Here is a 13,295-nt window from a genome sequence, read left to right as displayed (position 1 = left end):
AAATTTTGTACTCTTCCAATTCCATGGTTTTTCCATTTCCAAATACCTCCCCTCACCCTAGCACTATATAAATAATAGATGTTCAGTTAACCCATCCTTGCAGAAAACTCCTTCCAGGTAAACAGTAGCAGCTGTTTAGGTTTCATTTTGCCTCATTCACCTTAATGAGATGTCTATGTCAAAGCCTACTTGGGCCTCGCCGAGGTTATGAATTAGGGGCAGCTTCTTTATTCTGTCTAATTGGAAACAAAATGGCATGTGGAAAAACAGCAGTGTAACATCAAGATGGCACACTTGCCTACAGCAACGTGAGTGTGACCACATTGTGTGCACCCAATATATGGTACAACTTCTGAAGAGTTAATGGTACTACACAGCCTGAAAAGTGAATAGAAGTTATGTATGTGCAACACATAGATGAGTTAAAGCAGCTGTTGGGATTTTAACGTTTGTTTCTTGACCCTTTCACAGCACAATTGTAACATTAACATAGTCTTTGCATTGTATTATTCATACAGCACCATGTACTAAGCAAAATGGGCCAGGCAAATGAGCTTTCCTCCAAACAGCTTTATGGTCTAAAATCACGTGAAAGTGAAGAAAGGCTGCGGTGAGTCAGAAGGGTTCTGTGTATATGCGTCAGCTGTGTGGAAAGCCACCCTAGACACACGGAATTGTCTGAGAAGGAGAAGCTGCGGGACAAAGAGAGACTGCTGCCCCCTGCTGTGTTTGAGCTAACGTAGGGTCCTGGCTGCATCTCTGCTTTCCCATTTTCTAGTACAGCTCGTATGAGATTTGCCGGAGTCCTGTGGAATTTGCTGCTGTTAGTGAATCTGGTACCTGAGAGGGTGCCTTCTGCTGTAACACGAGGTGCCTGCTCTGAACCTTACATTTCGTGCCTATCACACAGCTGCTTTCTATAAGTACCTGATTATTCTCTCTGACCTCCTCCCCTCTTGTCAAACTGTGACCAGCAGAAGGGAAAAGGTGACCCACACTCTGAGTGTTTCCATGAGGCCACATAAATGCGTCTGTCTCAAATCGCAGCCTCTGCTGAGTCCAGGACGGAGCAGAATTGTACCTGGAACCATCTTTAAAGAGTCACCAGGACTGAGTCATTTTGGTTGAGTTGCCATGACTGCCAGTGACAGCTTTATAGCTAGGAAAATCCCACCTGTATTTGGCACCTTTTGTGTGCCGGGTTGTAACATGAAACATGATTAAGGGTACGTTTACACTACCCGCCAGATTGGCATGTAGTGATCGATCTATCGGGGATCAATTTATCACGTCTAGTGTAGACGCGATAAATCGATCCCCAATCGCTCTGCCGTCAACTCCTGTACTCCACTGTGGTGAAAGGCGAAAGTGGAGTTGACAGGGGAGCAGCGGCAGTCGACCCCGCGCCATGAGAACGTGAGGTAAGTCGACCTAAGATACATCGACTTCAGCTACGCTATTCTCGTAGCTGAAGTTGCGTATCTTAGGTCGATTCCCCACCCCAGTGTAGACCAGGCCTAAGTAGTAACAAAAATCCTGGGCTTTATTGAGTGGCTATTGAAAGTGAAAGTCTGAAGTTTGCTCGGCCACCTCAATCTCTTATTTAACTCTTTTGCCACTGGAATCTGGATTGTTCTTACAATAAGGTTCTGCTCTGGGGGAATTCAGATGCCTTGGGTTTATATAAGCATTCACTGTGCTTTGTGGTGGGGAATTAGCCTGATTGACTCCTTCATCTTAAGAGAGTGTCTCTTAAGCAGGTTTTTGAGTTACTGCTCATGCTGTGTGGATCAAGTAGCGAGTTGGACCCCAGCCTCAAATGTGAGAGGATTGAAGGCTGCAGTTAAACCATGGTGGTCTTGTGTTTTGTAGGATGAGACTGAGAAGAAGGAAGAGAAAGAAAAGAAAAAGGAGCCTGAACCCAACTTCCAGCTGCTGGATAACCCAGCCAGAGTCATGCCTGCTCAGCTGAAAGTCCTCACCATGACAGAGAGCTGCCGATATCAGCCTTTTAAACCAGTAAGTGCAACCTACCGTATGCAAACCTAACACCCTGTTCTCACACTCGGAGAGTTCCCAGTGGACGTGCTTAGCGCTGGGATCGCGCATGTAGACGTGACAGCTCTGTGTGTTCCTGAGAACTAAAACCATAACAGCTGATGGTTGTACTGTACTTTAGAGGCCAGATGACATATCCCCATGTCTCATTTTTACTTCCTTATGCCCCTCTTCTCCATTGGTTTCACACATTTGTAGTTATTGGAAGGCAGAGCTACTCTAGGCCCATATAATGCCCTAACGCTATTTCTTTACGTTCTCTTGCCCTATGCTCTCTTCAGAGATCGTGACCCAGAAACTGATGATACGCCCATTGACACCTAATAAAAACCTCATGGGGGACTTGGGAATTGAACCATCATAAGACAGTGTAATAATTTGCAGTAACTGCCAACTGAAGCCTGGATCTGTAGCTTGTAGGGTTACCGGAGAGTTAGGGTTACCTTACAATTAGTCTCTCTGTGTCTTGCACTCCTCCATAGGTTCTAAGGTGAAAGGGCAGATGGACTGGAGAGAGTTCCAGGGTGAGCAATAATGATAAATGGTTTGGGGATGAAGATTTGTGCCGAACGTTTCCGAGAAGCAGGCGTGTTCAATCTAGCATGAGTCTGCAGACTCTAAATGTATGGTATAAACAGCGAGTAGGGGTCGGTTATTCTCCTTCATTAAGGAAAAACAGCCAGTCAAGGGTCCTACGCTGCAGCAGGGAAAACTTTAACTTTCACTGGAAAAAGCTGCCCTGGGGAATTTCCACCAGTGGCGCTATTCGAGAATAGCTTACAGCCCCATATATCAGGGAAGGCTTGGGAATAATGAAATCCACCCTGCCATGATGCACAGCGGACTAGTGGCAGATGGACAGGAGGCTACCTCAGTCCAGTTGATTTTTTGTAGTGGTGGGAAACGGCAGCTCATTATGATTAAGGATGGCAGTGAAAAACCTCATTCAGAGTGTAGCTTAGGGCCTCACAACACTCACGCCCCTTCTCCAGAGACTGATGTTTCGAGAGTGGATGGTATATTTTCCCTTCCACTTGTCTCCCCCAAAGTTGCTGCTGCCATTCATGGCTGGGCCTGCAAGGGCTGCTTTCCCAGTGCTAGCGGCCTGTATTCCGCCTAGAACAGAGGGCAGTGGTCTCCATTCCAAGCCGGCATCCCTGAGGTCGGAGATGGGAGAACTGCCATCCCACTGGCGGGCTGCAGCAGTCATGTTTTTTAGGGTTATTCTCAGATGAGTTAAGGGACTTGAAGCTCAGCTTAGTACATCATGCTCACTGAGTTTAGATCTTAACATAGCTCTGAAATGTCTGATAGATTTGGTGTCAATGCCGTGAAATTCATGATCACTTGTGCTGGGGTTTTATGCAGTGGGTTGTGTGCATAGATGGTGTTTTTACTGAATAGATTTATTATCCCACTGCACCTGACCTCAAAGAAGTCATGGTCTCTTGTTAACGTGCAGAGGGAATGGCATCTGATCATAGAAATGGGAGATGGAAAAGTCCTATTACTAATAGCCCATGGATTTGCCAACTAGTCTGTGAAACGCTGTGGTACACTGGAAGGCTAATGAACACGTTGTCAGGCTGCAAATGGACTGAGTCAAATTCTGCTGGCTTTTGTTATTGGGCAAGAGATGGATGAACATGGGGCATAATCGTGTGTGAGCATGTGCACCCTGGAAATGAATACCCTGGCCAGAAAATTGGTTCATGTTCTTAATACACTTACGTTCACTGGTATTTCATCGGCACGTGGAAGCTTTGAGAACAGTTTCTTTCACAAAGCTGGGCAGGGGTGGTTCTGTCCCACCTCTTTAAGAGGAGGAGGTGGCCCAATTGACCTCCCAGCCTGGACGTAGCTGCTGACCAGCCCCAGTACAAGCTCAGTCCTGCCCCTGAAATGTTCGTGTGCGCACAGTCATCAGCCCTGCACTCAGCTGACACGTGCAGTTGTGTGTTTTGTCTGCTCCTGGGGGAGAGAAGCCCTAGGCCTGAGGCAGCCTGGCAGTAAAGCCATGGCTGCCCTTCAGAAGGGAAACGTGCGGTAAGAACCACGGCCGCCTGGCTTGAGGCAGCGCAGTGTGTCAGTGAGAGAGCAATGGAGCCCCAAGGACAGCGGTGGCCCGAAGCCTCACTGGGGAGCCAAGCCACCTCCAGTACAAAGCTGGTCAGTGAGCGGAGCATCCGCTCTGTCTACGAGTGGTTTCCTGAAAGAACAGAGCAGTGTGTGTCTTGCCATGATGGAGCGGTGGAACCAAGGTGGCTTCCCAGCATCGACACAGAAACATTCAAAACCAGCACTCTGCTGGCGGGGCACCATTATAAAAGGTCACTTTGAGATGCTGATTATACCCTGGAATTCAAATGTGGGGGAGGCTCTAATTCCAGCCAGGCCCCAACACAGTGTCCATGTTTCCGTACCTCCACGGGTAGCCACTGGCTTTGGCGAGTTGTAGGTTTTGTGCTTCATTCTTCTTTTGTCTTATGAGGTTCTGCTAATGGAATTCTCAGTCAATGGAAGCTGACGATCAGATTTGGCTCCGCTTCTGAGAGTCTCTGGGGAGGGGTTGAGCCAAGATCTGACTCTGTTTTGTCTTGCAAAGACTGAATCTCATGAAACAGTTGTGTTTTGATTTTTAAAGCCGTATGGAAAGTGCCAGATTATAGTGACTGCATAAATCCACAGATCCAGATGTCACCTTCCTGCGAACTGAGAGATAGATAATGGAAGAGCAAAGGTAGCTTAGAATGGCTGTTTATTTCATTAACGTACAGTGCAGCCAACAGGGTGGTACCTAGACACAATAAACTCCCAGTTGTAACACCGACATCAGAGATAAAGACGGTGTTTTCAGAGAGAGCCTTTCAACGAAGGTTTGGCTGGCAGGGACAATTGCACCATGCTCTGATGGTCAGCAAACTCTGGCTTTTATAGAGGGTGCAAGTGCTGAAAGAACAAAGCAGTGTGTCCGGGAGTCCTCGATCCTCGGGTGCAAACCTAGGAACCCTTATCCAAAGCACCTCCAGTGATCTCTGTCATTGTGGTAGTACTTAGAAAGCGAGACACTCTACAGTAGCAAAGTCCCAAACCATAGAGGGCTTTCTAGACCCAACACCATGATGTTATCCAGAAACATATGCTATATACACGTCCATAGAGCCATGGTCACGGTCATTTATTCCATTCCCCTTGTTATGAGGCTAGAATGTGAATGACTGGATGCCTCTATTCAGAGTGTTTCAGTAACACTCATAAAGACACTGTCCCTAAAGCCTATGAGCTTCCAGTTTGGTTCATAAACATTTGAGAAAATCTAAAGCTTTCAAGTGCCGCATTTTAATAAATCAGTGTATTCAACCCTTCCCTCCTGTCCCTTTATGTTTTGTCTGCCCCTGGTGGTGTGACACTGGTATGTACAATGGGAGAATACTTTGCTTTCATTGTAACTGACCACAGAGAGCTGTTTTCACCCCTTGTTTTGCGTAGAGCATTTACACTGATGGGGTGATTGTAACCCAGGGGACTTGGGGTCCTGTTTCTGTCCTAGGTCAAGGACAATCCTACATGAGACAGAGCTGTTCTTGAATGTCTCTAGGCACTGACACGTTCTCTGCACTTGGCTTCTAGCTTTCCATTGGTGGCATCATCATTCTGAAGGACACCAGCGAGGCTATAGAGGAGCTGGTGGAACCAGTGGCAGCCCATGGCCCGAAGATTGAGGAAGAGGAGCAAGAACCTGAACCACCAGAGCCTTTTGAGTACATTGATGACTAGGATCCTGAGGTACGGTGCAGTTCTCTAGCGTCTCCATTCATGGGTGGAGTAAAAACTCCATCCAGTCAAAGGACCCGGTGTTTCAATGTTTTGCCTTTTTTTTTTAAAGGGTCATTGTGTGCTTTTGTGCCAATATAAGTACATTATGCTGATTTTTTTAAGCGATTGGTAGCAGTGGAAATTGAAGTCCTCTTATGTGTGTAATATATTCCAGTAGTCCAGTCTGTGGCCCGATGCAATGTAAACGTCTCTGTTGCCTGGTACTCAGCTCTCATGTGACTGGCCAGACCACCATTTTTAGACCTAAGGGGCCACTGAGACTCCACACAGATATAGTCCTTGGCCAATCTTGAGTAGAGACTCCCCCCATTGTGCAGAATTATATAAAGTATATAATGACTGTAATGTGGACTGTGCACCAGTTTTGCTGAGAACACCGCATTCAGTTTGTGTCAAATGGACCCACAATCCCACAGGTGGGAAGTGTTTTCTGTGATTAACTGTCATCACCCACTTTATGTTCAGCTTCACAATGGCAGTTTTAGTCGAAAGGGAGAGGCTCCCTCTCTCCGACCTTAGTCTTGTTGTCCCAGAGTTCATGTTTGTGCACAGAGAGAGACACGAGCCACAATCTCAGCTTCTGTGACCGTATCCCTGAGCTAAAAAGTCCACCTATTCCAGGCATTACATTATCTAACTGCAGGCTCCTTCATAAATAACATGGGGCGTTTTGGGGAGGGAAGGGTGCAGGTGTGACTGAGCTGACATGCTGGTTTGTTGATGAAAATCAGAATCCAGTTGCCTTGTTTCTGAATATAGGGTTAAAAATGCACATAGTTTGCTGGTCAGTCAGGATAACTAGTTTCTTGCCAACAACTGGGTGTGTCACGAACACTGGAGCTTCGGTGCCAGACCCAGAGGAGCATACACATGTGGGCTCTTTTGGGAATGGGCAGAAGATGGCCTCAGCTAATGTTTTTGCCTTTCCGGTCTCTGTCTCCAGGACCAGCTCTGCTAAAGAAGATGCTTTGTCTGATATTGGAAACACACACGAGGAAATTCCTATGGAGACCTGCCATTCAGTGCATGCAGCACCACCTCTGCGCTGACCTAACGGAGATGGTCTGTGGTTTGAGTGCAGAAGCGATATATGCTATTTAGTGTTACTCTTTCACAAAACTTTGTTTTCAAATGAATATATTAAAACCTCTTGATGGAAAACTTGCTTTTGTTTTGACGTCCCAGTTTATCTAAAGGAGGGGAAGGTTCGTCAGCCGCCCAACACTTGAATGTACAGGCTCTGAGTCCTCCTCTGACTCCCTCTTCTTCCTCTATTAGGTGGGTTTCCTAGCGGTATCCAGTGCTGCTGGCAGGCCTTAATCTATGGTAGACTAGAACAATAGGGATGCCTTTTAAAAATGACCCATGAACATTGCTCCTTTTTTAATGCTTGTTTAGGCCAAGTGATGCCAATAAATCCAGGCTGATTCAGCCCTTGCACTAATCTGACAGGCTGATTTTGTTTTCCCTGCAGCCCAGCATCTGCCCAGAGGCATTTGCAAAGTTGACCCTCGTTGATTTAAGAACAGCGTTAATCTTTACACTGGTCATCCAGGTACAGGAATAGATCTCTGCTGGTCTGCCTGGTGTGCTACAAAAGTGCTGTGCACCCGAGTTGGAAAAAGAAAATTAGTACCGTCAAAATACACTTCTTTTCGTTTCCCCCCCAGCAAACTACCCCTTGTTTTGTATCAGAGGGGTAGCCGTGTTGGTCTGGATCTGTAAAAGCAGCACACCTCAACTGCTAGAAGAGGGCCTCGTCCCCCCGATTGAACTAACCTCGTTATCTCTAGCCTGACTCACTCTTGCTTGCATATTTATACCGGCCTCTGGAAATTTCCACTACACGCATCCGACGAAGTGGGTATTCACCCACGAAAGCCCATGCTCCAATACGTCTGTTAGTCTATAAGGTGCCACAGGACTCTTTGCTCCCTTGTTTTGTGTGCCTTGATTCTTTTCTCCCAATATGGAAATGTAGCTGGTTTAGTCAGTAGGCTAAAAGTGCATTCTGGAATTAGACAGGGTGAATCCAGACATGCAAGTTCTTACGCTGAAAAGTGAATCATTGGCCAAGGACAAATTTATGGCTGGGAGCATGGAATTTGCCTCAGTCAGAAAGAATGAATGCAACTCTTCCATTCACTGTCTGAACTGCTGGGCTTCACCTCTTGTGCCTATGATGCTTTGGGTTCCATCACAGTCAAGCCAGAGAACCTCAGATGTGGCCAACTGTAAAACAGCCTCTTGTCTAAGCTGCGTCGCTTTGAAACAACCAGCCCTTAAACCTGACAAGTTTTTTATTAAGTGTATCACATCCAAGAAAGAATATTGTCCCAAGTGAACTTAATGAAAAAATCATGTGCATCATAGCTAGGTCTGTAAAATATTCAAGACCAACCTTTCATGTATATAGTTTATTCCAGCAAGACGTTTATTAATTTCTACATTAATAGGTCAGTCGGCCCTCTTTCCCTGCAGAATTTAAGTGTTAGTTTGGTAGAGACATGTAAAATATACCTTTTAAGGGGCTGAGCAGAAAAGTAGCATCTGTCCATCCGAGACTTTAATCAGGATTCACCAAAGCTAAAAGCATCATTCCTTAAAGCTGTGCTGGTCCTGACCCAGGGTTCTTTTAAGAACGTGATTCAGATAAATTTTTTTTCATGGAGCAGAATTGGGGATAAGCGTGAAGGGGCTTGTCTGTCGGGGTAGTCAAGAGCCGGACCACAGGCCAAATCTGGACTGCCAGACGCTTTTGAACAGACCCAGAAATCTTTTTATTTACTTCTTATCATCATTTTTTTTATGAATTTCTCTGGAGTATGGACCTTGACTGTACTTTGACCAAGAAATTTGGATCTTGACAAAAAATAGACTACCCATGGTCTGTGTAAAACATTATTGTGCGTAAAAGAATAGAAACAAAGGGATAGCCCCTGCACAAACTATTTGAATCCAAAGCCAAGCGCAGGTGTAATGGTGCAAGAAATGAAGGGAGAGATTAACACTGTGAATGGGTAATGGAGAGGCTGGCACAGTGTAAACAGCAAAATGAGGCTTTGCGGTGCTCGGGGGAGACGCAGCCTATGAAAGGCTACCGTGTTTTTTATTAGTGTATATTTTTTATTAGGCTTCTCAGCGTAGTATCTGAAGCATCTCACAAATAGCACTTTTCATCTTTAGATCTCAAAGTGCTTTACAAAGGAGGTCAGTATCAGTATCCCTGCTATACAGAGGGGGAAACCGAGGCACAGAGCGGGGGAAGTTACTTGCCCAAGGTCACCCAGCAGGCCAGTGACAGAAGTAGGAATTGAATTCAGGTCTCTTGAAGGTCTCCTACGCACTAGGCTATATTGCCTCCCTTTATGGCTTTAATCTCAGTGAGCTTCGCCCATGTGAGATAGGGAAGTGTTGTCTCCATTTTACAGATACAAAAATTAAGGCACCAGAAGGAAAAGTGACTTTTCTAAGGTCACTCAGGATGTATGTGGCTGATCAGGAAGAGAGCCCAATATCCAGATTTCCAGTCCTTTAGCCATAAATAAAGCTACATTTATATCACGGAGGTCATGGAAGTCACAGAATCCGTGACTTCCAGAGACCTCTGTGACATTCTCTGCTTCTGTCCCAGGGAGTGCAGGACTCTGGAGCTGGCAACTAGTGGGGCCCTGACAGGGTTCCGGCGACAGGGGGCCCCCTGCAAGGTTCCAGCAATAGGTGACAGACTCTTGAGGGGGCCCTCCTCAGGGTTCCAGCGAGGGGCCACAGCCTCGTGCGGGGGGAGGGAGACGCCTCGGGCGAGCGGCTGGGCGTGTCCCGTTTTCTCTCTGGGAAATATGGTCACCCTGCAGCTCCCAGCTGCCCTGGGCAGAGGGGGACCCCGCTGCAGCTTCCAGCTGCCGCGGGTGGAGTGGGATCGCCACAGCTCCCAGCTACCACAGTGGCGGGGAAACCATGGAGCTGCTGCAGCAAAACTCACAGACAGGTCACGTCTTCCGTGAATTTTTTGTTGATTTCCCGTGACCTGTCCGTGACTTTTACTAAAAATAACCATAACAAAATCTTAGCCTTAGCCATAAGACCATCCTTCCTCTCCATATCAGCAACTGCCCACAGTTAGCATTGTGTACGTCTTAGGCAATCTTTCCATCCATCCATCATCATCTAGTTTGCGAAATGGAAAGATTAGTTATTCTTTAGGAATTAAGTGAGGCTGATGAGGTTTGGAAGAAGGTATGAGAGGAGGCAGAGAGAAATACCACGCTGATGAGCACATTAGGAGAAGCATGAATTTCTCAGAAGGCAGCTTATAGAACTGAAGAATTATTCACTGCCACATCTCTATTCTTTACCCTTAACAGGGCTTTGCATTTATTGGTTTAAATCCTCTACTGCAGGCAATGTTCATGCAAAATCAGGCTATAGTCTCAAAGTTTATTTGGGCTTGTCTATGTGAACAATTAGTCTGTGGCAAGCTGGGGTGTGAATCTATTCGGCACTAGCCTGCTGCGGACTAACTGTCCGTGTGAACCCTACTGACACACGTTATCAGTTTGTTAATGCGCTTTGATCCACTCCTGTTTCAAAGAGGACTGGATCAAAGCACATTAACGAATTGTTAAGGTGCGCCAGCAGGGTCCACACAACAGTTAGTCTGTAGCAGGCTCCTGTGGGGTAGACTCACATCCCAGCTTGCTGAGAACTAAATGTTTGTGTAGACAAGCCCTTTGTTGCACTGTTACCCATGGCTGCAACTACTCCAGACAATGGTGGGGCTGGAAGCTGCTGCAAACTCTTGCCTTTGCCCGACCAGACTTCTAGTGGGCAGACTTTTCAAGAAGAAAGGAATATGATTGTGAAAGTGTTAGTTTTGCTGCTCTGGGTTCACCATGTCCAGGAGATGAGGAGGAGGAGGAGACGAGGGAAATGGTGTCAATCACAACCAGCCAGAAGGTAGCATGTAGGTGACAGCACCACACACTGGTGGCCCATGGTATTTACTTTTGGAGCGTGCATGGAGGTAGATGATCTGAAAGACCTTGCTGATGCTTTATAGGGACAAATGGTCCCCACCATATCCACTAGCTTGGCCTGAAGCTCTTTGACTGAGAAACCGGAGTAGAAGAAAATCTCACCAAATGAGGGTCAATCCATCCTCATATCCACTCATTATACTCCACACCTGAACATAGCCACTTTATGAACTTCATACCCTCATATCTCAATGTCTGTACTTTGACCCATCAACCTTTTACCCCCAATCGGGGATATTGCAGATTATGTATTCCTCATGCCACCTTATCTTAAACCAAACTTTGCACCCTCAATAATCTGTATGTTATTCCCTGATAACCAGAAACTTCTATGCTCAAACTCTGTTCACTATTTTTAATTTTTTTTTGACATCATCTTAATAAAATTTTTAACTTCCCTGCTAATTACCTGGGGGTTGGTTCTCAGTCTCACTCCGGACTGAATCTGTGCATGCAAAGCAGTTCACAATGAGCTACTTTGCACACTGGTTTACCCTCGGGAACACTTCTGGTTGACTTTTGTGTAGGGTGCTGTCCAGATGAGCCGATTACACTTCACAGAGATCTCACTACAAATGTTATTCCTTCCTCTTCCCTTAACCTCACCCCTCCCTTAGACAATGTTATCTTCTGGCGTTTCCCAACGTTTAAAAGCCTCAGATGATCTCATGCTTGGAACTGATAGGAGGCTTGAAGGTGGAGTTCTAACAATCTCCTATTCCAAGAGGTTACAGGAATGAGTAATTAGATTCCTCTCCAATTAGTGTCTTAATGCTAAGCCTTCAGTAGTAGTTGTCAGACTCCTGATTGCAAAGGAAGAGTCTTTATGAATGGCACCTCTGATGTCAATATAAGCATTAAGACTTAGCACTGGTCTGGTTCTTTGTATTATCAGTGCACTCAGCATGCATCAGTGGGAATCACGCTCTTCAAACAGTGAAGCAAAAAGTGGTGCATGCAGAGAAATGTTACCTAGCCCCTGGCTCTTCTCTTCAGGATGTTCCGCTTTTTGAGGCAGAGAAGAGACACTAATTAAAAGACAATCATGGAATCGGAGGACTGGAAGGGATCTCGAGAGGTCATCTACTCCAGTCCCCTGCACTCAAGGCAGGGCTAAGTATTATCTAGACCATCTAACCTGCTCTTAAAAATCTCCAATGTCGGAGATTCCACAACCTCCCTAGGCAATTTATTCCAGTGCTTAACCACTCTGACAGTTCCTAATGTTCAACCTAAACCGCCCTGGCTGCAATTTAAGTCCATTGTTTCTTGTCCTATCCTCAGAGGTTAAGAACAATTTTTCTCCCTCCTCCTTGTAACAAACTTTTATGTACTTGAAAATTGTTATCATGTCCCCTCTGTCTTGTCTTCTCCAGACTAAACAAATCCAATTTTTTCAGTCTTCCCTTGTAGGTCATGTTTTCTAGACCTTTAATCTTTTTTGTCCCTGGAGGGAAAACTGGGAAGGGTGGAGAGGAGCTGGAGAAACGCTGGACAAGATAAGGAGAAAGGAACTGCTTTCAGGAAGAAATGAATGGGCATTGGTCAACAATGTATGCTGGCTAGATATTCTGTATTATCTGCACCATATCTACGTTAGTATGCATTAAGCACAACTAGTATAGCATTTATATAGCCTAAATTGGCCTACACCTTTATTGTAATCCTGTTCACTTATGCTAAGTATCCCATAACCCCTTGTATTAGCTGAAGTAAGACTTGGCTTAAATAGAAAATAGAGCTGTCACAATAAGGACATATGAATATTTTACCATAGCAATAGGTAGGGAGTTATTCTTACAGGCCAGGACTGAACGTCCCAAAGGAAGAGGACAAGACATAATGATTGTTCTACCCTGGTACAAACCTAGAAGTTACCTTCATGGACCAGTACCTGGAATGCTAGTATCCAAAACAAAGATAAGGAAAGGAACAGAACAAGAAGTTAAGGAACTGGGACAGACTGATGGGTTTATTTTAGTGACATGTAAAGAAATGTGTAACTTGTCAAATCATCCAATAAATACCACCTGCTGAAATGTAACTTGGAGGACACAACTGCATAAAGTAAATGCAAAAATGCTACACAAGGCGGCTTCCCAGAGACTGGTATCATCTAGAACTTTTTTCTTTTATTCTATTATTATTGGCTGAGAGAAATAAACCGGACTGACCTTGGTTATTTGGTCTCTTGAATATATTTCATAACAGCCTCACTAACCTAGAGTCTGAATAAAAACACAAGGATAAAGGGTAAATTGTGCCTCTTTCAGATAAGAGGCACCAGAGTCATGGTGTGCTTCATATAAGAAGTGAATGAGCACACTAGGTGTCTGGTTGGGAAGAGGTGAGATGTGGGGTCTG

At 45.5% G+C, this 13,295-nt stretch overlaps 1 protein-coding gene across 1 annotated transcript in view; it reads left to right on the top strand.

Moving 5' to 3' along the window:
* PSMD1 (proteasome 26S subunit, non-ATPase 1) overlaps nucleotides 1-7,060 on the top strand; it is a 115,012-nt gene extending 107,952 nt beyond the window's left edge. The window contains exons 23-25 of the mRNA XM_024206339.2: nucleotides 1,873-2,019; nucleotides 5,689-5,844; nucleotides 6,839-7,060. Of these exons, the coding sequence (XP_024062107.1) occupies nucleotides 1,873-2,019; nucleotides 5,689-5,835 (294 nt within the window). The 3' untranslated portion in view covers nucleotides 5,836-5,844; nucleotides 6,839-7,060. The remainder of the gene's footprint in view (nucleotides 1-1,872; nucleotides 2,020-5,688; nucleotides 5,845-6,838) is intronic.
* Nucleotides 7,061-13,295: the final 6,235 nt, after the last annotated feature.

This window comes from Terrapene carolina, unplaced genomic scaffold, assembly GCF_002925995.2.
Source record: "Terrapene carolina triunguis isolate 2854851 unplaced genomic scaffold, T_m_triunguis-2.0 Scaffold88, whole genome shotgun sequence".
Taxonomy (NCBI): Eukaryota; Metazoa; Chordata; order Testudines; family Emydidae; genus Terrapene; species Terrapene triunguis.
Note: the sequence above shows the minus strand (reverse complement) of the source record. Positions and strands in the feature narration are given on the sequence as shown.